Source organism: Triturus cristatus, chromosome 4_1, assembly GCF_964204655.1.
Source record: "Triturus cristatus chromosome 4_1, aTriCri1.1, whole genome shotgun sequence".
Lineage (NCBI taxonomy): Eukaryota > Metazoa > Chordata > Amphibia > Caudata > Salamandridae > Triturus > Triturus cristatus.
The window spans coordinates 468,695,522-468,721,613 of record NC_140585.1 but is presented as its reverse complement, the minus strand read 5'-3'; the positions used below and the strand labels follow the sequence as shown (position 1 = coordinate 468,721,613).

The following is a 26,092-nucleotide window of genomic DNA, read 5'->3' as shown; positions in this document are numbered from 1 at the left end:
TTCTCGACTTATAATAGTAGAAAAGCACAGGCATGGCACACGTGTTAAGTTTTGCTGCAGCTGGCAGGATTATATCCTCCCATTGCCACCAATAAACTGTTTGTCTAGTTATTAAAATTGCATTTCTTTCTGGGGTTCTTTGAGTGACGTTAGTCCAAGATAGAACTCAATTGACTGAGGGTGATTAAATCAGCCCTTCCCTTTGTGCCTGCATGAGTGACCTGGCTTTGTCACATTTCATGGTTCTACCAGATTGTTGTGATGGGGGCTCTTCGAATCTGAATGTTGGACATACACAGGAACATTGTCCAGCTGTGGCTGCATTCAAAAACTGTCCTGCTGAGTAGTCCTGTCTTCTATATTCGTTATGCTATTAATGCCCTGATCACCTGAATTTGGTTGAGTAAATCTTTTGCCTAGCAGAATGTACTTTGCATTCATTTAGTCATGTCTAAGTTGCCCACACATTGACTTGTTAACTAAGGATACATACATTATTTGTATGATGGCGAATTGCAGACTTCATTTCACATTTGAAGGTAATTGATTGTGGGGTCCAGTGGAGCAATGAGGTGCTGCCAATACACTTAAACCATGTTCTGATGTCTCCTGAGCAGCAGACCTGTGGCTAAAGCTGGTTTTGAATCTGTCCAGCTCCTCTCCGTTTAAATGTGTTGGAGTTGGGACTATCCCTCAGGTGCTCGATGCAGGGAAAATAAATGTTAAATAGACAATGGGTGTCATTGTGAAGGTGAGATGGAATGCGTTTTCCTTTGTGCACTGTGCTGTGTTGACTGGCTGTGGTGCAGGAACCATGAGTGTAAATTGTACTTATTTTTTGTAACCTATTTGGCCAGTCGTTTGATTCCTTTCTAAGAATTGCATGCGAATGCAGACAGTGGTGTTGCTAGACCTACTGCAGCCTGATGCAGGTAGGAGGGGGGGACGGGGGGGGGGGGGGGGTCTGTTCTGGCGGTCGAAAGATGACTTATTCTTGGGGGCGGGGGTTGGTGGTAGTCGACATGCATGACTTGCTCACCTCCAAGGTCCCCTAAAACAGTGCTGCCCAGGGCTTCTTTCTTTATTCCAAAGAGATTGCTGCCCCTTCTCTAAACAAAACGGGTTCTATAAGAACTTGAGTATCTCTTATACCATACATAGATGTCTGACAAATTAGGTTGACCTTTGAGGGTAAGATTTCCATGGAAAAGCAGGTCACTTTACGTTTCTTCTACATATTTCTACCAACCTATGGCGCTGTAGGATTTTGCTTTTCTACGATCCCACCTCCATTTAACCATGGCAAATACAGTGAGCCAGTCTCTTCTGTATTATAGCAATCCTATTTATCTTGCACCCTCCAGAAAATGTTTCACAATTCTGCGGCAAGAGTGATAGAAAGCTTAAGTATGTTTTACCATATCTCTCTCCCATTGAGTGGCTACACTGCCGATTCAAGAGGAAAAACATGTTTATACCTCATTGGAACCTTGCCATTTTTGTATGCTCCTACCCCATTTCTTGGCAGATAGATTCAAGCGGTATACCACCCACACTTGGTCAGATAAACACCTCAGGAATGTTAGTGGTTCCTCCATTAAATGTTTTGGGGGCTAGCAGTAGAGTTTTTACGATGTAGCAGCAAGTGAAGTGTAATCTTTGCTGCCTATAGCTTTCGCATTACACAATCTCTTGTTCACTTTCTGGGAAAGTGTGCATGGCTATTTAATCTGCAGCGATGGTCTGGTCTGTGATTAAATTATGCCTAACTTTTCTTAGGGCCATGAACCTTTGATGATTAAATAACTTTACAAAATAAGGGATTTACAAAATAAATAAGTGTAACCTAACTTATATTCACTTTTTTATTATCCATTTACACACCAGGTTACCATGAAAGCGATATGCCTATGAAATATATTGCTATAAAAAGTCACCTTTAGAAGAGTCCATTGTTGTGGAACAACAGGTTTCTGCACACTGGCCCTGAGGAGAGCTTGTAGAGGAGTAGTAGGTTTCCGAAAACCTCCCTGTGTACCCACTTATTATGACTTTAAGTGTTGATGTTGCTCTTTGTGAGTGCCACTCATTTACATACTTAACCAATTGGCCCATCCTCCCTCACAATCCGAAATATTGACTCCACCGTAACACCTTCATCTTAGATTTTTAGTGTTTTATGTTTCTAGTTGGGAGACTAGAAACATTTCAAAAGGCATTTGGACATACCCATTCTAGAACTTTGCATTTGTCTACACTGTCTTAGTTTAAGTCCTCAAGCCAATAGCTTAGTGAGTGAGCACGCTGGTTTGCTTGTCAAAATGCATCAATAATTTATTTTCCCCAAAATCTTAGTTTTCTTCAAACATGTCACTGCTTCACATTGGCTGTCATTTTCAGGAATTGGTTATTTATTTAACTTCTTATAGTACCCTTATCTCCATGGTATTGTTTTCCTGGCTGCATGCTGGAATTTGTTTACCCGTGTCCTTAGTCTCATGGTAAGCCATATTTTGATTTCTGGGGACCTCATGGAAGTCCTATAGGCTGCTACAAAGTTCATTCTTCAGGAGCCTCTAAAATGGCAGCTTGTTGCTGCTGTTAACAGAACTCATCCTAAATTCCAGTCCCCTCTCTCCTCCCACTGGCTTTATGCGAGCAGGACAGGTGCAAGCTTTAAACCCCTCTGTGGAGAGCCCAGAAAGGATTAATAGGCACTTAGATTGCAAGCAGGAAGAGCCTGCCCTAGTAGCAGAAGGTCTCCTTTGATGCTAGCAGGGACAGCCTGAGAAAACAATACTGGGACACACATTTGGATAGCATGCCTCGATTAATACCACGCGTGTTAAGTAAAATAGATCCAACTGAAAGTTTCAAATTTTATATTAAGATTTGGAATGAAGCTTCAGTCCATTTCCTTTTTGAACGTCTTTTTTCATATTTCCTCTTGAGGGCTTCAGAGGTACCACCTGCTGCTCCTTCACTGGTGCACACATAGGGTTAACTAGTGCGGATTTCCCCTGCTTCCACTTGGTACCCTACTTCCATTCCATTGCGGATTCCTGCTGGGAGAGGTTGGTGTCACACACTGGTACCGGACACCAGGAGGGTGGCTCTTCTGAAACCCAAAGCATCAGACCATGGCTACATGAAAAGGAAATTCAAGACCAAAACAATACTATGATTTTATTAATCAGTCATTGTATCGATGTTAAATCGATATAAAAATGATTCACCAGTTTTCCATATAGTGCTACTTTTGTTAACATAGGTGTGTAAAATTGAATGCCATATGCAAATGTCTTTCTTTGATTTTAAAAGAACTTATTAGTAATTAGCCAAAATCTATTGATTTCACTAACATAATGTGTTCACTGTACTTAGACTCTGTGCCATCCATCGGTCTGGTATTGTCATACACCTCTTTCTGCCACCCACTACGAGTTACAGCATGTGGCAGCGGTCAGACCATTTCAGACAGAAGCAGACCTTACTGTGAGTAACTGTGTTCCACCTTTTAACAAGGAGTACATCTAAACACAGAGTAGCTCTTTTATGACTAGAAGTGTTTTTTTTTTATTTTAATTTTATTTTTTATCAAGATATACCAAAATATTTTTGTTTCTAGAATGTTCTTTTGATTCAGGGCCAGCAGATTCCCCAACAATATTTTTTCGTGAAAAACCATAACAAAACTAGCATTGACAAAGCCAAAGGGCTGACTGCTAATGACTGACCTATTGACGTTACCAATGTTTCCTTTTAATTGGTGTCCGATGTTGCTCACAAAATGCCCTTCACTCTGTGCTTCTACATGATAGTTTTTGGGTTCATTATTCCTCTGTACCCCCTAAAGCCGAATTCTTGCGTTGGATTCCGAAAACTAGGAAAATGATGGGATGGTGGCTGCTGAGTGATTCCCGGATTCTTGGACTAAACTGCGGGTTTAACAAATGCATCGTTTTGCAGTTAATTAGATCAGATTTCCGCATCTCTGCCCTCGGCCTGTGAACTGACAGTTCAGTAAAATGGCTCCTTGTAAGGTCCCCCTCCCAGGTGCAGGGGCAATAATTCATCATTAGGATCTCCCAGTCCAGGTGCAGATGAAAACTGATGGAGCTTCCAACTGGGGGAGGGAGTAAGGGTGGGGTGGGGGGGGGGGGGAGGGAGGGCCTGCATGGAGCAAGGGTATTTATGTACGGTCAATTGCCTGGTTGCACCAGAGAATAATTAAGATAATACTGCTGCACAAGCTTCTTCGTGATTAAAAATCGCAGATGTAGAATCAATAAATTGGAGATCAACAAACAGGATGGATGCAACTTCTCAGGTGTGTTTTTATCATTTTTTGTGTCCTAGAAAGTACACCGGTGGCAGAATGTACGTGCGGGGAACCACAGGAGACCCAGTCCTATTCCAAGGACTTTGTTTAGATGCAACAAATCATTTGTCTGTTATTAACCCAGAGCTTGTAATTATGCAGATTGCCATGGATTTCCCGGGCCTGGAAGTGAGATTGAGGGTTGTTCACACTATAGCAGGCAGCTCAGGGCTGGCCATGCATTGCTGAACTTGCCACATTTATCATGTTGACTGATGGCAGCAGAAGCAGGTCTCAGGTCCCAGTGGTTAATGTAGTGGGTAATTAACTGTCATTTGCCTAGTAATAGGCTGATGATCAATGGTTTGTGTGGAAACAAATTCTAATAAGGTGGCTGATAAATGCTCGGGGAGCTCGAGCAATTGAAACGGGGGACAGCGGATAACGAAACCACGTCCAGAATTTCAAACGGTGTTTTTGTGCTTTTTCCTGTGATAAGATTTTGGAACAGGTACATTCCACGCAATGAGGCCTATTCCGGGGCAATTGCACAATTTTCTTTGCGATCACCTTGCACTGTTTAGGAAAGTGTCATTTCCTTTTGCTGCAGGAACAGGGCAGTAAAACCCAGTTCTCTGCTTTGGTTTTTACTCTTTCTGGCCAAATTTGTCAGGCTCTTCAGCAAAAGTATAATCTGAAACACCTATAAATATATATCTTTTTTTTTTTTTTTTTTTACATATTTCAATTTTTTCTGTTTCATCTGGGTCGTGTTTGCTTCGATTTTACCAGCCATTGCACCTGTTACCACATATTGCTTTCGCTTGTGCGGAACTTTTTCAAACAAAGACAAGGGACGCATTAATGGCAAGTTTGTGCCGAGCTGGGAGATGAGACAGTTTGCATAATGGGGACATGCGTGCTCCTTAAGTAGGAGCAGGATTTAAAAAGGAATTAGGATGCGGGTGGGCTTGTTCGCAATGATACAATTCTGAGAAATGGCTGGGACATAATTGAGTGAGCGCAGTCATATTTTACTGCATAACTGATATTTGCTGCTGAGCAACTTTTGTATTCATTAGTGCAGAACTGCTTTTAATGTGGGCGCCTGTCGGGGGAGACATTATAGTTGTCTCCTGTCAGTCCGGTGTTGGGAGTGGAGGAAGGCGGTCGTGTCTGTGGCTGATGACGTATACGACACGTATGGCTTGACTCTCAGTTGAAAAGTGCTACGACCAGGCAGATAATGTTTTTAGTGACACTTTTGGAAAAGTTCAACGTGCTGCGCTTGCCTTCGAGTGACAAACTATGTTGATAATGTTCCACACAGTAAATGGATTTCGTGGAAATCGTTTGCAAATTAAATTTTTTTTTTCTCTAAAACTTCTGCATGCTGTGGACTTCTGGAGTCTGATATAGTGACATGTTCTTGCAGACCGCTATTCCTCCGTCGCTCACTAGCGGCGCGTGGTTTACAGCTTCATTTACTTTAATGTGCCATGCAAAAAAACCTAATCCTTTCTAGAGCCCTGGCACGGGGCAGCCAGGCGCATGAACCCCCTAAAGCCGCGGACGACTCGCACTGCCGCGTTCATGAAAAGCCCTGTTAATAATAATGGAAATGCTTTTAGCATTAGATGTCAGACTGAAGAATGCTGGCTGTTTGTTAATGTTTTTTATTCTTTAGAAGCTAATGTATGTTTTAATAAGAAACACAAAAGCGAGGCCAGAGCGCGCGCGCGCACCTCTGTCCAATTTACCAGAAGATCCGGGCGGAGTGCTCCTGCTTCTTGTTGACACCGGGTGACCCCTGGTGTCAGTGGTGCTGTAACATCTGTTATGTGTTTGCTGCTTCTTGTTCGCTGGGAAGTAACAGTCTCTTGTCATGAGGAAAGGTCAGCTGTTATGAAGTACAGGCAGAGCTGGAACATTGCTGGAGTGACAGCTTGCATCATGCCTCGTTCCAGTTGTGATGTTGTAGTGGTACATGCCATGATTGTACCTAAAAAGGCCACAAGTCGCTTAACCTGGAGGTGTGTTTTTTGGGTTTGGTTTCCTTCTGATTGTTAATAGACGATGGTCACCCTACCGCCTAGCATGCTAGGGTGTGCATAAATTAAAACTGCCCCACAGGGATATTAATGAACAAATACTTTATACTAAAAATTGGGACTCTCCAATACCCGGTGCTGGTGAGTTAGGATAAATATACCCACACTGTTTTGTTGTGAAAATAAATGTTTAAATTTATTTTTAAGGAATAAGTTCCACAAGCTAAATACAATCCAACATTGAAGGGCTGCACGTGCTTCCAAACTGCAGTGTGCTGCAACAACAAATGACGGACAGAATGCTGAATGAATCAAACCTTGACCTCCAGTCGAGATCTGGGTAAAATCCCTCGTTCTTTTGCTCACTACGCCCCCCCCCCCCCCGTTTGGACCCAGCCATGTGCAGATCAATCTTGACCCTGCTCCTCTAGGGAACATTCCAGCTGGGTCCACGCTGGACCGGAAACGAGCATCCTGGAACCGGTTTCGAGGTAACACCCCTCATCAGCCAGCCTTGCTTGAATCCAGTGGCACAACGAGCAAGCGACCCACCTCTGGGCATACTCATCCCACTTAGGGCAACATTTTCTGCAGAACAAATGATGGATGGAAAGCTGAATGGTCCAAACTCTCACTCGAGATATGGATTAAATCCATCGTTCTTTGCTCACTACGCCACCCCAGTTTAGACTCAGCCATGTGCAAATCAGTCTTGACCCAGCTCCCCATGGGAGCACTCCAGTCTGAACTGCCAAGCGACTGGAGTCCAGTTTGTCTGGCGGCTGAGGGGTGAAACCCCAAAACTGGTCCCAGGATGCTTTTGTCTAGTGCAAGGAGGACCTGGTCTGGACTGTTCCCATGGCGAGCAGGGTCAAGAACGATTTGCATATGGCTGGGTTTAAACTGGAATGATATGGGGAGCAATCAAACAATGGATTTTAGGTCCAGATCTCTGTACTGGGTTGAATGTATGACATTCTTCAACATTCTGTCCATCAATTGTTCTTTTTGCATTTATCACCCCCAGTGAGACGAGTATGTCCAGACGTGAGTCCTGTGACCTCCATGCTACTGGAGTGAAGCTAGCCTGGCTTCTGAGGGTTGAAACCCCAAAACCGGTCCCAGGATGCTTGGTTCCAGTCCAGGGAGGACCTGGCCTGAGTGTTTGGGCTAGACTGTTCCCATGGGAGCAGAGTCCACACTGATTTGCATATGGCTGGGTTTAAAATGGAAAGCTGGAATGGCATGGGGAGCAAAACATCTTCGGATTTTAGGCCCAGATCTCAATACTGGGTTGAATGTTTAACATTGTTCAACATTCTGTCCATCAATTGTTCTTTTTGCATCTAAAATGCAATGTGCCACACCATGCTTTTAACAAGTATTGGCCAATAGGTCCAGCATCGTCTGCCAGCTTCTTGGCAATTCTTGTTTTGTCATGGCTTTTGCAAAACGCTATATTGGAAGCTGCCAGGAGTTTGTCAATCTAACCCCCCCCCCCCCAAAAAAAAAAAACTACCATTGACTAAAGATGCTGTACTCCTAATATAGTCAGTCTGTGACTCAAGTGGGGTAACTCATTGCCTCTTGATGTATGCTCGAATGAGGAGGAAAAGGTGTGAATGCATTATCATAGACAAATGAATGATGTATGACTGAACTCTTGGTAGCTATGTAATCCACATAATTTTAGTAAAATCAAAGATCTTGGCTGACACAGACCTAAATAAAAGTAAAGAGCCAATTGTTGTGCAATTGGCTGTCAGCCTCTTGCCTTAAAGAAAGGCAAGTAGGAAGGAAAGAAGAAAGGCAAGAAAGAAGACAAGGATAGAAAGACAGACGGAAAGAAGTAATGAAAGCAAGAGTGAGAGAACGGCAAGAATGAAAGAGGAAAGAAGGCAATAGGTATAAAAAGCTGGAAAGGAGGAAAGGAAGCAAAAAGGAAAGCAAGAACAAAGGAATAAAGATTGAAAGAAGGAATGGAAGAATAGTAAAGTAGGAATGAAAGGAAAGAAAGCAGGAATGAAAGTATGACTGAAAGAAGAATAAAATGACAAAAAAAGGCAATAGAACGAGTGGTGCAAATTAAACACTTGGACGGCTGGTTGTCCTCCTCAGCAAAGATTAATTAAAGAACCATTGGTGAAATTGAGTCTAAAATGAATTGTCCACTCATGAATTCACATGTATAATATTGAAGCTTCTGATAACTTTTAATAAGTAAAAAAACCAAAAAAATATATATGTAATTTTTTTAAATTTTTATCTGAAGGCATTGGCTAATGCCCAACCAGAAAATAGTGTCTCAACACAATCATTTCCTGGGTGTTCCTGTTTTGAAATATTGATTATGCATCAATTTTTCTCTATTGCTTATTTATCATACACTGCGAATGCATAAATACTGAACTGTAACCCGGCTGTGACTGCAGTACATTGGTGTGCTGCTCCTGTAGAAGTGGGTTTGAAACGTACACATATAGGATTATCATTAACTGTTTAGCGCTTTGATTAAAGTACTGTAAATAGAACATGGGCCCTTAATAAGGAATGCTCTGAAAATTGTGTGTGTTGCACATTTTACTGCATGGCGGTGGATTGCCTTTTTGTGAGCTGTATTAACATGTTTATTGTAATTCTATTGTTCGGCTGATTGGAGTTTAGAACAAGGCTACATTTTCTTTGAGAACAGAATATTTTTTTATGCATTGGTGTCAGTCAATTTGCATAGACTATTGGACTTTGACAGGGAGGTTGATGAAGTTTTCGTTTGTTTAGGTCCTTCTAGGTACTCTGTGTTTTACATACCCTTGAGAAAACCATGATTATTTAAATAGGGCCCCTAATGAATTAAGGTGTGCCTTCCATTAAGACCTAAACCTTGGCTAAAGTGAGGGTGTGGTTTATTCGCATACATTGCACAATGCTTATACGTCTGTCTTTTGTGTTCACAGGTTATTTGGCGTTACAGGAAACTGTGCAGCCTGCAGTAAACTCATCCCTGCATTTGAGATGGTGATGCGGGCCAAAGACAATGTGTACCACCTGGACTGCTTTGCTTGTCAGCTTTGCAATCAGAGGTAAGGGGTGCACATTTTGAGTGCTACTGAGAAACGACGTAGTATTAGTTGGGCTGCCAGTGCTGACTGTTAAATATAATGCACAATGCAGGCATTTCAGAATCCTGCTGAAATCACTTGGGCTGTATAACCTAAAGGGAACTGAAGGTTCAAGGCTTGAATTCCAAGCCTAGTTTGCAACATGTGACAACATCCAGAACCCTTCTTTTGGCTTGAGGACCTCCTATTCCTATGCTAAATTCAGTTTAGTGAGTTTTAATCGTGTACAAGTGTGCTGCCTACAACCTGGATGCCAGCTGGTAGTAAATCATACACAATGAATTCAGGAAAAAAATAAAATTCTAGAAAAGATGGAAAAAAAAACCTCCATCCATGCACACTTAGTTCAAAAATATATATATTATTTAATGTAATTTCACTTCAGTCTGGCAACCCCATATTGAAATAAATACAGCTCAAGATTTACGCCCCAGACGTACCTATCTGCACAGGCAAAGACCGCTATTTTCCGGGTTTTCCATCGCTATGTGCTGTAGGTTGTATTTCCTCAATGACATTCCATTTTTCTGTTTTGTGCTCCATCTACTGCTGATTTAGGTTCCTGTTGGATAGCTGTGTACTAGCAGTTATTGGGTGTTACGTGTGCACTGAGTTAATGAAGTTTAGCAATGGGGCTTCATTCTTTAAAACCATTCAGATCTTCTTTGAATTGATAGAAATAAAGGGTCACCAGAGTCCTATTCTAGTGGTGGTGTTTTATCTAAACCCTTGGAATTCAGTTTATGGTGACATCCATGCAGGCTTCTGTTGGAGGATTGAGTATCTATGCCTCTTGAAGCTTTGTTACCTATTCTAGTTTGTCTCCAGGCCTATCTAGCATATATGTGTTACTGACCTTGTGAATAATAGTCTTCTGACCTTTTTGTAAGAGTCTTGGTCCTCTGATCAGGCTCATTGCATGTGTCACAAATTGCCTGATCCTAATGTCTTGCACCGGTTTTCTACCAGCTTGTGGAAGGTTTGAAATCGAATCTGCTTTTTAGTTTATTCTTCCAGACAGTGCTTTAAATTGGAAAAAATAAGTGCAGGTACTCATTAAAAGGAGCTAGAGATGTCAAGTGGGCGGGGCTAGAGGCGGGGCTAAGGGCAGGACATGATGATACATATGATATATAACAGTAAATAAAAGTTAAATCATTCAATCACTTCAAAAGTGCAAAAGTATTTCTGTACACATACACACATATATATATATATATATATATATATATATATAGTTATAAACGATAATGAAAGTTAACAAGAAATACAGCAGATTTTGAACTCTTCACTAATTTGTGTTAAAATGCAATTTTTAAGCCCCGATTTCAGAACTGAACATCTGAACAAATATCGGGTACTTTTAACTGAAAAAAAAGTGCCAATCCTAACTTCAGCTGTCACCTCACCTTTTTACATACCTCCCTCCCCTTCCTTCTATGTTCATCATCTCGTTTCCCCCCCAGCCAGATCCATTGCCAGTTGTCGCGGGAGGTCATTTCTGGAGTGCTCCGGTGTTCCCTGCTACGCATTGCGCTTTGGGCAGGGCTACTTTCCCGCCCATGGATCCCTCGCTGTTATGTAAATGCAGCGATTAGTTGATGGGGCACACAATGGGAAGCCGCTCCTGCGCAGTAAAAATCAAACATGAAAAGAAAAGGTAGATGATTGTGTTGAACTGCCACTCACGTAAGTGTGGCTAGTGCAGCACCAGCCAGGCTAGTTCATGCACCTGATGGAGAGCGAGCTGGTGGGTGGCGGTGGGGGGGAATCTAAAACATTTTTAGCTGAATGGTCATTACACGCTTAATCAGCAGTGCAAGGTCTAGCTAGACCCTGCTCTGTTGATCACAGCGTGTGACGCAAGCCCTCTCAACCCCCTGCACTGTGAGGAATTGCAAAGGGGCGCCTCTGGACTTTACCAACGTCTCTGCACAAGTCGACTTCATGGCTCAGTGTGATTCGGAAGTAGAGCGGCATCTGTCCTGCGGTGTAGGGGATACAGAACCTGAGCCTGTTGTGCCACCAATCAGGGTATCGGTACTCTCCCTGACTAAACAAAAGTGCCGGCACTGAGGGCTAGAAAATTTGGAAGTGCCGGTACTCAGTACCGGTGAGTACCGGCCCATTTAAAGCACTGCTTCCACTTGGTTAGGTTAATGCGGTTTTAGAGACACAAGTTATGTCATCGTTCAAGTCTAATCACAGGAATGGCCTATAAAAGCCTATTCGCCGTCTAACAGCTATTCTCTATTATTTTTAACTTCCAAAGTGTTTAACGTAGATGGTCTGCAGTTTTATCCAGTTCCTTTTTTAAGAAGATTAATTTGTTTCAGGATTTCAAGCTGAATCAAGCCATCACTTTGTTTTCGTTTTCTTGTGTGGAAAAAAGGCAGGCTTAAGGGATATAATTGTGTCAGGGCTCCCCACTGTTAAGAACACAACGATTGTCTGATGTTTATAGGAACATCATATAAAGTTGTCTTTTAGCAAATCGGCCTGTAATTGAAGAAAAGCTGTTCTGTGCCGGCTCATTCCAGTGTTCGCTTGACTGGGGGCAGGGCTGCCACTGCGGCTCTTGTGCCTGGCAGTCCCACGGAAGCTTTGCATGGCTGCCACATGCTTTCCCTTATACAAGGCAGCACAGGTTCTACAGAAATGGAAGTCTGCCAAGGATTCATCGGTTTCTAACTGTGCCCTCTGCTTTCTGCGAGCATTTCAATCTGGAGAAGTGGGCTTTTCAAGGAGGAAATTAGGCTCGAGATGTAATTCTCAAGTGTGTTTACCACTCCCCCCCCACCCCAAAAATGCATGTCATCCACTCCCTAGTCAGCACCCGTATGCTATCTAGACCTGCCAACTTAAAAATGAAACTGAACGTGGTGTTCATCAGCGAGGCATGATAGTGGTGTACCGAATGTGGAATTGGCGCCTAATTCACTTAAAGCAAAGAGCTGAGAAGTGGGACATTGTATTACGGCTTGAGGGCCCTAAATTCCATCACCTAAATCATTCAGGCTTTTAAATATGGGACACATAACGAGAGAGTTAGTATTACTGATAAATATGCTTTTATTTTGTGGCAGGCTTGTTCTTCGGTGGCATTTGCAGCAGTTTAAACATCATGGGGTTCCAGGTGCCTGATTACACGCGGCAGAGTACAGTACACTAAGAATAAACTGAAAGCAGCAAATGAGTAGAATGACTTTTGCAATTGAACATTATAGAGCTGAAGGTTGTGACATTTACTTTGCAAGAATACCAGAAAGGTCAGGCACTGTGTGGTGAGGCATAGTAAGCACCACGAGCCAGACAATTTGGCACATAGAAAAAATGTAAAGCTCATGAAATGCCAAAATAAAACCCCATTACTTGTGCTTTCCGTAAGCTGCTCACAGCACTTTTCTATTTTGTTGTGCCTTTTAACATTATGGACTTTATGCATCATGGCAGCACACGTTATAGCATTCCTCAAAGAACTCCCCTCAAAGTACACAACTCCGAGCACCTACACCTCTGTTTTGCAATCTATACTAAAATGAAGTATACGTCAAACCTCCTAAAGAAACAAACACCAAGAACTTTCATGTTTTCAAATGAGATGAACACGTGCGAAGTGATGAGACCGGCTACCTTTGCCTCACTCCCATTTTCTTCAGTTGTTGCATTCTGTTTTATTTGTTTAGTACTTCATCCACGACCATTTTCCAACACAAACTGATGATGTTTAGGCAAACAAAAAAGCGTTTTTTGCATGGTTGAGTCTAAACTCTCAAACACTAAAAGCGAATTTTCAGGTGGTGGAAGAATTCACTTTTCAGTGCCCCAAGTTTGTTACCTTTTGCACTAAACCCAATACTCAAGTCACTTTAGGGACGGTTTACCTACCATGGTGTCCTGTACGAATACTTACTGGCGGATAGAAGGTGAGCCGACTTGAGACAATCTCTGGAACATATTTAGTTTTACTCTGATCCGGTTAGCTTCTTTGCTCTTTCTTCCTGCAATCCATCCCTTTCTGCATAGGCAATACTGACTTGTTGATTAACTAATTTAGCATGTATCTGTTAACTTCACTCTACACTTCTTTTGTGTGCTCTACTGTCTCTGTCAAACATTACCAACCAATTTGAGGCTATAAACATTTTTTAGGGAGGGGATATCTAACTTGCGAGGTTGCTGGGCGAGTTTACCAACGAAGCTATGTATGCTTCATTTTGGACATGACCTGATAACTGCAACAAATTGAGTTCTCACCTGCGAAGGATGTTAGTTCGTCACAGGTTAACTTTGCAATTGTCTTTTTACTGGGAAGCAAGTCTCGCATTTAAGCAGTTGACTTTCTCAGAGAAGCAGAGCCGGCCATGGCCTAGTCAGGGGAGGTGGTATGGGCTAGTAACCCCAGCTCACTGGTAAGAAACAGCAACACTCAAAAATTATTGCTTTTTCTTTTAAAAAGTAAGAATACGTTTATTACAACCACACGCTATGATATACTACTATGTATTAACATACAGATATATGTATTCAGGTATATGGAAACACATTTCACACCCTCACAGCACACTAAACCCCTAGTGAGTCTTGAACCCTATAACCACAATACCTACACTAGATGCAACTACACACTATAAGAAGTTGTCCTTCTCAATATGTCAGGCAATCACCATATCCGTATATGCAGGCAAGTCTTATTATAATTCATCAGAGTAACCCCATCGAATAGGAATCATAACAATAATCATTAGCATTCCTTCTAGTGTAGAACTGTGCAATGTTAAACTTCTCATTGCCAATTTGCCAATGCTTGTTTAACAACTATTTATTGATAAAGTCAGTAGGAATCATCTATGTGAAAGCTTTTAACTTTGTCAATGTGTTTACATCAAAATGTATCTTTTAAAGTTTTGTTTGTTATGGTAGGTGAGGGAGGGGCCAACAGACAGCAGGAGGAAGGTGAAAGGGGGCAACTAACACCACAAACAGCGGTAGGAGGGGGGCAAGTAACATGATGTACAGCAGGAAGAAGGCGGTAGGGACAGGCATCACGACTGACCACAGGAAAAGGAGGAGGTAAAGCTAAAGGGCAGGAGGGTGAAGTAGCACAAGGGACAGTGGGATGAGGGAAGGAGGGGGCAAGCAACACAAGGGATGGTGGAAGGAGGGGGGCAAGCAATGGGGCAGGAGGATAAAACTAAACAGTAAATGAGGGAAGAAGGGGCAAGCAACACAACAGAGGGTGAGAGGGGGCATGCAACACCAGGGCAGTGGGAGGAGGATGGGGTGGGGGCAAGCAACATGTTTGAAAGTGCAAACTCATACCCTCCTATGGAGTGCTTTCACCCCAAGAAAAAAGTAGCACAAAAAATAAGAGCAGTGAAGGACACTGCGAAAGGAGGCATTATTTGGGCAATGTTCCAGGGGAGGGACAAACACAGGAAGAGAAAGTGTAGCTGGCATGCACTGACCAAAGAGAAGCAAGCAAATGAGTGACAATGAGGCCAACCAATGGTAATCAATGGGCAGGCTCAAAGCTCCCTGTAAGTAAACAAAATGTCTTGCAAGTGACTTCACATGCACTCTCTGACAAGACCTAAAAACGTGTTCCAGAGTCATCTTGTACTGTTATTTGCCTCTACTGGAGCTTTAGGACTCAGCCTTGCCCTCCCATGCCTGTAAGTATGGGCTCAGAGTGAACTTGAAAACTGACCAACAGCATCTCAGGAAATGTATATTGAGACCAGGGAGACCTAGTTGAATTTTCATAAAGATTTCTGGAGCAATAGGGGAAGCTGACATTTTGCAGCTCCCCAAACATGCTTAAATAATATTGGCTTTGTCAATGCCCCGACTTGAGACACCAAAATGAGCAGTAATGCACAATTTGAGCACTCTTGATGGGGATTTTGGGCCCTTCATGCCATGGCTATATCTTTGGAATATATAGGGGGAGCCCGAAGGCCCCCCACAACCCTGGGCTCATCATTTTCGACTTCTCCAGCACCGGCACAGGCGCTAGACATTCTCTTCTTCCCACCAGCTGTTTGCAGTGTGTGGGTGTGAGCAGGTACTGACTAAATCACCCTAACCACAGTCCGCACCGCTGGGGCGGAGAGGGGGGACTATGTTGCTTCTGTCCCGGCGGCATGGGTATCCCATGGGGAACTTCCCATTTGCTTCCATCCTCAGGGAATGGGTTACTTGGGGCTAAGGATGGTTCGGGGAGGTGACCCAAGCAGGCACTCACCCTAGCGAAATTAATGAAATACGAGTTCTACCAAATCCCAGGGACTTTACCCTCTCAGGGAGGGGAGGATATTAATTTAAATGTAGAGCTAATCATCCTCGTTTTGGCATACGTTTGTTCCTGGTGGCTAGGGATGAGTTTTCTTGCATCAGACTGGTCCTCAGCTTCTGGCACTCTCCCTCCCTTATGGTAGCCCATAATCCCCAGTGTCTATGCAGAAATTCAGCTGAACACCCTCCATGCCACACTCCCCAAGTTGTACAGAATGTTGGCTACTTACAGGGCACTTCTGTATCCAAAAAGTCAAGGGCAAGTCAGCAGAAGTCTTAGTGGAAATAATCCAGGGTCCCCCAGCAGGTCCATTCCCCCAACTATTCCTCACTGGGGAATATTTGGGTTCCAGGACTATGAACCATCTCTCCACTGGCCCTGGAGAAATGATCATAGTCCTGGAGGTCAGCTGTTGTCAAAGTCCATTCTTGCACAGGCATCGGGTGCCTTCTCCTTCCAACAGGGCATTTCTTCTCTGTCATCGCCATCTGCTCCAGTGTCTTCTTCTCAGACTCTTCCTTGTGCAGTGGTTTTTAATGGGGGTGGAAAGTTCTCAAAGCCAGGCACCCCTAGCAAATCCTAGGCGCCCCTAGCAAATCCTAGGCGCCACATTCCTCCACCCCATCCCAACACTCCTTGACAGCAGTTTACGACATTCCAGTATGGTAGCTGTAAGTTGTCTTGTGGAAAGAGTTTCTTTGACACTCACTGACACTGCTAACCAATCTCTTCCCTCCAAAACTTCAAAGTCGAGGAGAAATGGCTCTCATTGTTTGTTTCCGAGTACCTGGGCTGTACCAGCTCAGCTGCAGTGTGACAAACTAATTAACAAGTTCAGATTACCTCCCACGTCCTTCCTTTCCTAGGAACTGGTTCCAGTTAGTGGTTGTATTCTGTGGGGAGGCCTTGATTATCCTGCTGGCCAGAGAAAATAACATGGCTCAGTGAGTGAAGTGGCACAAAGGACTGAAATCTGATTATAAGCGGAGCCAAGGAAATATGAACATTCTTTGTGGTAATGGGAGTGTAGATATGTCGGATGGTAAATCTGCACTGAAGATTCATATTTACCCCTAGAATGATATATCACTGGACCCTGTAGGCTTAAGTGGGGTGAAACTATACTTTAGTGCAAATGTTGCATATAATGTGTAATACAGTTTAAGCATCACAGACCTTCAATAAGCACGACGGACCTATACTGGTGAATGCTCACTCACAATATAAGGCCTACCCATGGTCAGTACAGATCTCTGAAGAGTCCCTTCTGCAACAGGATACCTGTGCTCAGATACCGTGCTGAACAGATGTCCCACAGTCACAACCGGCACATGTGAGCACACCAAAGGAGACGGACTCGCGCAGACTTCTTTCCTGGCGCGTAGCGGCTGCACGCGTCCCTGGAATCATTCTTGCTGCCATTGTGCCGCATCCATGAAACACTTAGATATGACATGCATCGGCCGTGTTTCCCTCTTGTTCCAAAGATCATTGTCTACACGGATTGCCGTGATATCTGAAACAAGAAGCAGGTCATTGTACTTAGCCCTTTTTGAAGACTGCCCTCTCCTCACTGGGTTCTCAGCTGGGATCTCATGTGAATACCCTTTCCTCTACCTTCACTTCTCTGGTGAGCACTATTATCAGTTTGACAGTCTAATACTCCCTCAGATGTCCCTGCATTGATAGGTCCTGAAGAGACCCCTCACAGCTAACTGGGTTGAAACGCCGTCGACAGTATTGAAAGCGAACCATTTACCAGTCTCGATTATATCAGATGGCTGTGTTCATCTTGAACTAAACCAAGGGTCGACTTTGTCATTATGGAATCCTGTTTTCTGTGTCACAAAATTTCACGCAGTGTTATGAGTTCCATGTTCACTTGAGGACACTACACACCTATATTACATACTACTGTAAATATTTATGTATATAAACATTCTGAACTTACTAGTATCATGCTGAATTTGCTCTCACTTCTCTTCTTGACAGTCTTCCTACCCCTATTCCCATTGTGCATTGCAATATTGTGTATTGTTTACAATTGTTTCCACAGGAACCACTGTTTCTGGTTATAGCTTACGCACCCTGGTTACTTGTGAGTACGGTTTCTCTTGTTGTCCTTACACGCCTGAACAATATATGCCATTTATATTTTTTGTATGGAGGATGGTCCTAACACTAGTGTTTTTGGTATGAAACCTTTAAGATATTGCAAAATACAGGCGAAAATAGCAGGGAGCTCATAGTCTCTAAAGTATTGGCAAATTATTCTGTCTACTCTAATTCACAAGTAATGTTTTTGGGTGTAGGCATATTAGTAGTAGTGGAGTCTATGTAGCCAGAAGTCCAGGGGGCTTTTTAATGTAAATATTGAATTGGGGACTGGTAAGTTGGACTTGCAGTGTTCTTGCTTAGGCCTTGCAATGTGGCTAGTCAGAATATGGTTTTTGATAGTAATTCCTGTTGAGCGTGGTCCGTATTTTTTTACCTGGGCATATTCCGTTATGTCCATATCCAGCAAATGTTTCTAGGCTACCACTTTCCTGAATTTGAATCTCTTCACATTGTTTTATCATACTCTACTCTCATACAAGAATGCGGGTTCTCTTCAGTGTACTCTACTTTATTGCTTTCTGGCAGCTCATCCCATCCAAAACTGACCCATTTCCCTCTTGTTGTATATGACCATAACATATCCTGAGGTTACCATATGGTAACTGGGATTTTCGTAAAGCACCACAGATCAAAATAAAAACCGAGCAAATGATGATTGCTATACGGGCTATAAGATGGGCTGTTACGTTCCCTAACATTTTGGAAGTTTGTGGAAGGCATGTGATGGAGAGGTAGTTCAGAGAAGACCTATTCTTTAAAAGAGAGGAGTGATCAGTAACTGCTTTAATGCTTTGCGCCTCTTTTCAGGAAGGTAATGATGGCTTCAGCGGGTTCAGCTAAAGTTCTTCTGCGATGAAGGCCCAACATTCTCCTCATAAATATTTTCTTAAACTGGAGTTTTTTTGCAAGGCTAGACTCCTGTGGTTCAACTACTTATAAGAAGTTGGTGGAATGGAGCTTTTGTGTCAATATGGTTGCTGTTGGTATAGCATTGGTGATTACAATGATGGTGGAAACTTAAAAAAAAAAAAAAAGAAAAAATGTAAAGAATGAAACAAGGTTTTTTGGTAGAGTAGGTTAGGTTGGAAAATAGTACAATGTGCTTAAAGGGTGAGAACCTACTTGCTAGAAGAATTCAAATGCCATCAGACCCACTCGTTTTTTAGCTTTTTTTCCTCTGCTACTGGGTGGCCTGCTATGAAACACCCCTATCCAGTGTCTAATTTTAAATGTCCATCTCTGGAAAATATTTCATATCCGAGCATTTTCTGCTGTTTTTAGAGCACTTAGGGGCCAGATGTACAAACATTAGGAATACCGATGTCCAACTGAGGAATTCTCTCCAAATCGCAATTAAGAAACCTGTATTTCTAATGTATAATTTCCCCCCCCCCCTCAGCGATTCATAGTAGGACACTAATCAACCTACCTTTGTATATTAATGAGGTAGGTCTCAATTCGTGACCCATTCGGAATCGCAGCTATCACTGGGATGGTGGCCTACTGAGGTCAGCAAACAAACATGACTGATTGCTTTTTAATAAAGCAATCTTTTTTTAATGATTTTGTTGATGCGGCCCATTTTTCTTAAAAGAAATGAGATGTTTTAAAAAGAAGGAAAAATGAAACTTTGAAGTTTTGTTTATTTAAGAGTAGCAGTGGTCCGTGGGAAAATAGGTTTTCAACATTCTCAAAGGGAAAGGAAGCCCAAGGAGACCCTTTCCATTTGCGAATGGGTTACCACCACTTTTAAAATGGTGGTAAATTACTACTGTTTTGTAACTGGAATTTGGTCGCACACCAGTAATGCATACCATACTGATTGAGTATTTGGATGGGATGCCCAAAACAGTCCCTTTCCAAATACGAAATCGCAAATTAAGATTGTGGTTCAGTATAAAGTTACCAAATGCATTTTGTACGCCTGAGACAGCATTTTTCCAGTCACAAGCGGCCTGATTCTGCAAATTGGACCGCCTGTGACCAGAAAAATGCTTTTTACATCTGGCCCTTAGAACCATGATATTGCAGAAATGCTGATTCGGTTAATTGTGATGTGAAATTTGGAATAAAGTTTTTTTGGTTTTGAGGACTTAGTATAACTTAAGTGCTCAAGAGTTGAAAAAAAGTCAGTACTCAAAGATTTGTTAGTCAGTACAAGTATTAGTATGTCAAGTATGAACTTAGTTATTTTGAGTAAATTGGTATATTGGAATCATGAAATCGCTAAAGAAATTTCTGACTCTCCTGTCCCTTCATGCAAAGATAAGTCATCCAGGCACTGATTACGTCAACCCTCAAATAGACTATGGAAATGCCCTTTATGAGGGCCTTCCGGAATATCTCCTGGATACACTTCAGGGGATCCAAATTGCGGCAGCTCGACTTCTGCTTACTCTCCCAAGGCGGACGTGTATCCGGTCTTATCTTCGGGATCTCCATTGGCTGCCCATTAGGGAAAGAGTGAAATTCAAGTCTATGGTGTTGGTTCATGAAGCCCTCCACGGCAAAGGACTAACCTATCTAAGTACCAGATTCCGCTTTTACAGCCCACCAAGACAGCTACGATCTACCAATTATTTTCTGGCATGCACACCAAAGATCCGGAGACCGAGTAGGAGGTAGATCACTTACTTTTTTGGGTGCAGCGGTTTGGAATCCGCTCCCTTTGGAATTACGCTCTGATCCAGGGCGTTTTAAAAACAAAAACTGAAAACCTGATATTTTCTGCAGATCTAGCGTGTTTCCTCTCTGACTTTCAGCTTGCACCACACTGCACACTCCCTGGAGTAGCTGTGTGCAATATAAATAATATATCATATATCATATCCTATGGAAAAATATGGTCCTTTTTAAAAAAAAAAAAAAGTAAAAATAATGGTATCTATTGTTTATTTGGTAGATTTCGATTGTATGCTCATCATTGTCTTTCAAAATATCATGTGTTTGTGAATGGTAAAAATGTTTAAAATGTCTGCAGTATATTGATCATTCATAGGCTTAATTCTGGTGGCCCCACTCAATTATCCTGTCCCCATCCCACCTCTGTTAATTAATTCCTTACACCCACTTCTCCTTTAGCCCCTTGCACAGTTTAGTGTTTGTAGCGCTAATTTACCTGGCTCCGTGGATTCCCCACGGTGCTCTGCTACAATAGCATTATGAGATTTGCTTTTTCCAGAGTATACACAAATGTAACACTTGAAATCTTTAGCCAAATTAAACCAATTAGATTGTTTCATTGCATCAACATTCTTCTTATTAAAAAAATAGTAATTGATATCCTGCGTGACTACTGTTACTGTGAGGCAAGCAGGGTAATGATTAATCCTCTGCTCTGTTGGATTCCAATTCAATTGACTAGTCATTTTTGTTCTGGCAAAGGAATATAAAGATGCTGATTTAAAAAAAAACGCTGTCCTATTTCTGTTTACATTGTTAAATGCTATGGATGGGCCTTCCCATCCACAATTGGCAACACCTACACCTCCTTTAACATGATAAATATGGAAGCATAGCAAGGATTTCAAACTATATACTCCATCATACATGATTTGAATGCTAAAATAAGGATCAGAAAGTCATTAATGAATAAATACATTTCAGGATCTTTGTGCTTTTGTAGAGGGGGCAACAGATCTCCAGATATACTTCTAAAATCCTCCCACAAGACAAGTAAGAACTATTCTTTTGATAGAGGATGCACCACTACTTGATCAACCAACCTATTGAACCTATTGAATGCTGCTGGCTACCTTTTGATAAAAGTTGGTCCGCCCAGTTAACCCTGTGACAGCTCCAAGATTCTTACAGTTGAAAAGCTATGAAATTTGGTGTTGTATTTTTATCTATTTGACTCCCAAGCAATCATAGTAATGTGTGTGTATGTATGTATGTGTGTGTGTGTGTGTATATATATATATATATATATATATATATATATCCACAGCTTCCGTTTTTCCGTCGAGGCTGCCCACGTCTGGCGCCTGCCCCAAACAGTACAGACACGGACCGCAATTTCAGTGCAAATGTTTATTCAAATATCTTGCGTGCTCGTCGCCATAACGTTTCGGCTCCGCCTGAGCCTTGTTCACGTGACATATATATATATATGCGCACTGGGTGCATGCTGCGTAAGCGCACGGTGCGCGGATCCCATGTGACCTGCAAAAAAAGATTTGATTGGTTCATTACACTTCCTATTCTAACTATTGAAAGACCCCACCCATTTCAATCATTCTTAGAGCTTCTTTGGAGGAACATCTCACACCTTAGAACTAAAAGAAACTTTTTGGAGAAGATTTCCACAGCTGCAATTTTTCTGAAGACAATGGCTTCTGCACAGCAGCAACCATCAGAATCAGACCATTCGTCTGATGAGGAATTTGTTGTGGAACCTCCACGCCCAGAAAGATACACCTCTGTGGTGTCGAAATTTTTTTCCTTCCCAGAAGGTCAAACTAAAACGAATTCAACTAATTCAACTAAAGTGACATGTAAAATATGTCGGAGTGCTTTCCAGAGGAGATCCATCAAAAAAATACTCTTGTGGGACTGCAAGTATGTCAAAACACCTGAAGACTCTGCATCCCGTGAACCTGGCCAAGCAGGAATGCAGAAGACTCCAACAGCAGCCTCAGCCAGCAGTGGCAAGCACTTCTGCAGCATCACCACCAAGCACTCACCCGGACATACGTCCAGAATTTGGAAAACTAAAAATTAGTTGCATTAAATGCAACAAACTACTATGTTACGGCGAGCAGTCAAATGAACTAATCTGCCGAGCGCAGCAAAACCACAAGTGCTAAACTTGTGTTTATTTGCAGAAGTTGACTGTTTTGTTCCTGCTGTTGTCTTTTTTTTTTTTTTTCCTTTTGAAAAAAACAAAAATAACAAAATTGTTCCAAAAAGTACATAAAAATTAAACAAAAAAGAAGAAAAAAAAAAGTTCTTCTAAGAACTAACTTTCCTGGTTTAAAAAAAGAGCTAAATTTCTTTGTTAGTGTGTGAAAGTTTAGATGAATGTGTGTGTAGTACGTAATTCACTGAATGAATGCATTAGTAGCATATGGTGAATGTATAAGTGCAGAACTATGAGGAAGTGCTGCAGCATCACACAGTAACCTCTTTAACTGCAGTGTGCTGTAGTACTTCTGAAGCACAGGGATGCAACATATGTACATAAATATGTTGCAAATCTATGCTTCTCTCTGCACGGCTGCTTAAACTGCAGCCATGTGGTGACACAGGCACCCTTGCACCATAGTGCAAGGATATCTGTGTCATGTGCTGTTTGTTTTTCTACAGGGAGACACACCTTCCTGCACAAAAACTATGAGAAAATGCATTTTTTCCTTCAATGTATGCTGAACATTTCAGCATGCATTGAAGATATAAAAATGTGGAGAAATTAAAACAGTTCTCCTTGTTGTGTCCTACACCAATTTTAGAATGGTGCAGCATTCATACACACATCGAGATTTATGATTTCTGATAAATCTAGACATTTCTTGTTCTATGAGTATTAAGTGCAATCATGCACAACAACACTTATAGAACACCCTTTCAACACAAAGTGGTGTGCATGATGAGGTTGTATTTACATGGAGTATAAAAAGTGTTCAGAGTGCCTTTTCCTCTCTTTGTAAATATGAAAGAGTATCTTGCAAAATAACTATGTTACAAAAAGTGACATATTTCAGTTTTTACATTTCCTTGCGAATGATAGAAGGTAAGCACAGAGTTTTGTCTGCAAAGATGTTCAAAGAAGAATGATTGACAGAATTGCGGTCCTTCAATAGCTAAAATGGGAAATATTATGAACCCCTCAAATCTCTTTTTTTTTGCAGGTCACATGATATCTGATTATGGTCAGATTTAAAAACTACATAAAGTGTTTTTAGAAACGTGTTTCAACTTTGTAGCTTTTTGCAGACCTCCTCATTCTGCATATTGAGACTTAGTTAAACTTACCATCACAGTAATAGGAATAAAAAATGGTATACATTTTTTTCTGTTTTTCATTCCAATATAAATTCATATAAATTGCTTATTTTAAAATTTGGATCTGTGAAAGAAAAGGAAAAAAATTATAACATGTAGTAATACATTTTTTACAACACAGCATAATTTCCACAAAGTAATTTGTTTGCCTTTTTTGCTGTTCTCAGAATATATTAAATTTCACTAAAAATAATGATTTCAATCGTACTCCTCACTTAACAGCGGGCAAAAAAAACACAATCTCAAAGATTGTTAAAAAGAAAACCAGGGCGTGGCCAAGATGGCGGGGTGAGCGGACGCTTCCTCCCGTAGCTCCTCCGGCCCGGCCAAGCTTGAGCCCTTTTCTTATGCTTTTCTCCCCCCGCTGAGGCTCAGCGTGGAAGAGGAGCGTGGCGGAGCACCTGGTGCGCACGTTGTTGCCGTTTTGGTTCTGATCGCCTCGGGGGAAGCCCCCAAAAAGTCCGATCGAGCTCGAGGAGCGAAGGAGGGCCTGAGAGGCGGAGCGCATCGGAGTGCTGTCCGGGCGCCTCGGCTGGGCCTGGTGCTGAAAGTTGTGATCTGGAGGGAATCTGGCCCGTCGCTCGACGGAGGGTGAAGGAGCCCTGCGGGAGGGGACCCGACGGTGCGGAAGACTTCGGACGGGTGCTTTGGCACTCAGACCTGTGTCGGCGACACTTCGCACTGTGTAGGCCCCTGTCCCTTGGCCGAAGTACGGCGGACTCTCTGTTGGGGTCGGACCATCTGGGCCCCTGCGTGTGACAGACTGAAACCGGCGGTGGAACCTATTTGATTGCTGTGCGTTTTGGGGGCCCCGGTGGTGTCGCCGGGCCTGGTCGCTCTGCCCTGCCTCGCCCTGCCGCCATCTTGTCCCCGTGGGATCAGTGGTGTTGGCCTTCACCGGAGCCCTTGCTGGTGGATGTATGTGACCGCCGCTGCTGCCGGGCTGACTTTTTGAGGGATGTGCTGATGAGGAGCCCCCACTGTAGCTTCCATTCCTGTCTCGGATGGGCACCCGCGGCTGGCGGTGACCGGGCTGGACCGCCATCTTGTCACCTGTGACGCAGCGACCCTGCTTGTGGGGGGGACACCCACGTCGAGTGCTTGCCAGCAGCTGGGCATCCCTGGGGCGGCTGGACCAGTGCCCGACCGCAGTGCTTGCGATGTCTGGAAGAGGAGGCTCGAAGAAGGGGGACCGCACCCTGCCGGACATGCTTGGCAGGGCCCAGCAACTGCGGGACAGAACACAGCCTTCGCCGGGGACCTCCCGGGCCTCGGCGGACGTGACTGGGGGGGGAGCCACCCGTCACGAGGACCTTTATGGAGGAACTGTTTAGCTCCCTCAGGGAGGACTTCCAGACACTGAAGCGGGAGGTGGCCAGCGAGGTCCGGGAAGTGCGCAGGGAAGTGGAGGGCCTTGGCGAGCGCGTTGAAACGGTGGAGACGGAGGCCCAACGCCGGGAGGAGGAGATGGTCCATCTTCAACAGGACGTTCTCCGCCTCCGGGAGCAGTGTGTTGAGCTCCAGGCCCACTCTGAGGACCTTGAGAACAGATCACGGAGGAACAACATTCGAGTGCGTGGTGTGCCGACTGCAGACGAGGGGTCCGATCTGGGGAGCTACCTGCGGGACCTGTTCCGAGAGATCCTGGGGGAAGCTGCGGACTTCCCCATTAGCATTGATAGGGCTCATAGGGTTGGCCGGCAGCGCCAATCATCGGCACCTCCACCGGACATTCTGGCCTTCCTGCCCGATTTCCCGTTGAAGGAACGCATCATGACTGAGGCCCGCAGGAAACAGCTCCTGACTTTCCGGGAGCGGCCGGTGGCGCTTTACCAGGACCTCTCCGCCATCACGCTGCAGAAACGCAGGTCCTTCAGGATTGCCACTGACTTTTTGCGCGAGCACGAGACGCCGTACTCTTGGGGTCATCCCTTCCGCCTGATCTTCCGATGGAACGGGGTGCTACACCAGCTACGCTCCTTGCAGGACATTTGTGGAGTCCTGGGGCTTACGGCGGCAGAGGAGGAAGGAGCTACACGGTCGTGGAGGGCCTCGGAGAGACGGAGCCGGCGGAGGTCGGCGAGGCGACGATCAGCGGCCAGCGCAGGGCGTCCTGATTCCCCTACCATCAGGGCGGACATGGCCGACGCTTTGAGGGCGGCGGCCAGGGACTCGGCCGGCT

At 43.5% G+C, this 26,092-nt stretch overlaps 1 protein-coding gene across 5 annotated transcripts in view; it reads left to right on the top strand.

Moving 5' to 3' along the window:
* The window catches only part of LMO3 (LIM domain only 3), a 106,280-nt gene that overhangs the window by 62,831 nt on the left and 17,357 nt on the right, over positions 1–26,092 (top strand). For all 5 annotated transcript variants that reach the window (XM_085652671.1, XM_085652673.1, XM_085652672.1 and 2 more), the window contains exon 3: positions 9,327–9,452. In XM_085652671.1, the coding sequence (XP_085508797.1) occupies positions 9,327–9,452 (126 nt within the window). The remainder of the gene's footprint in view (positions 1–9,326; positions 9,453–26,092) is intronic.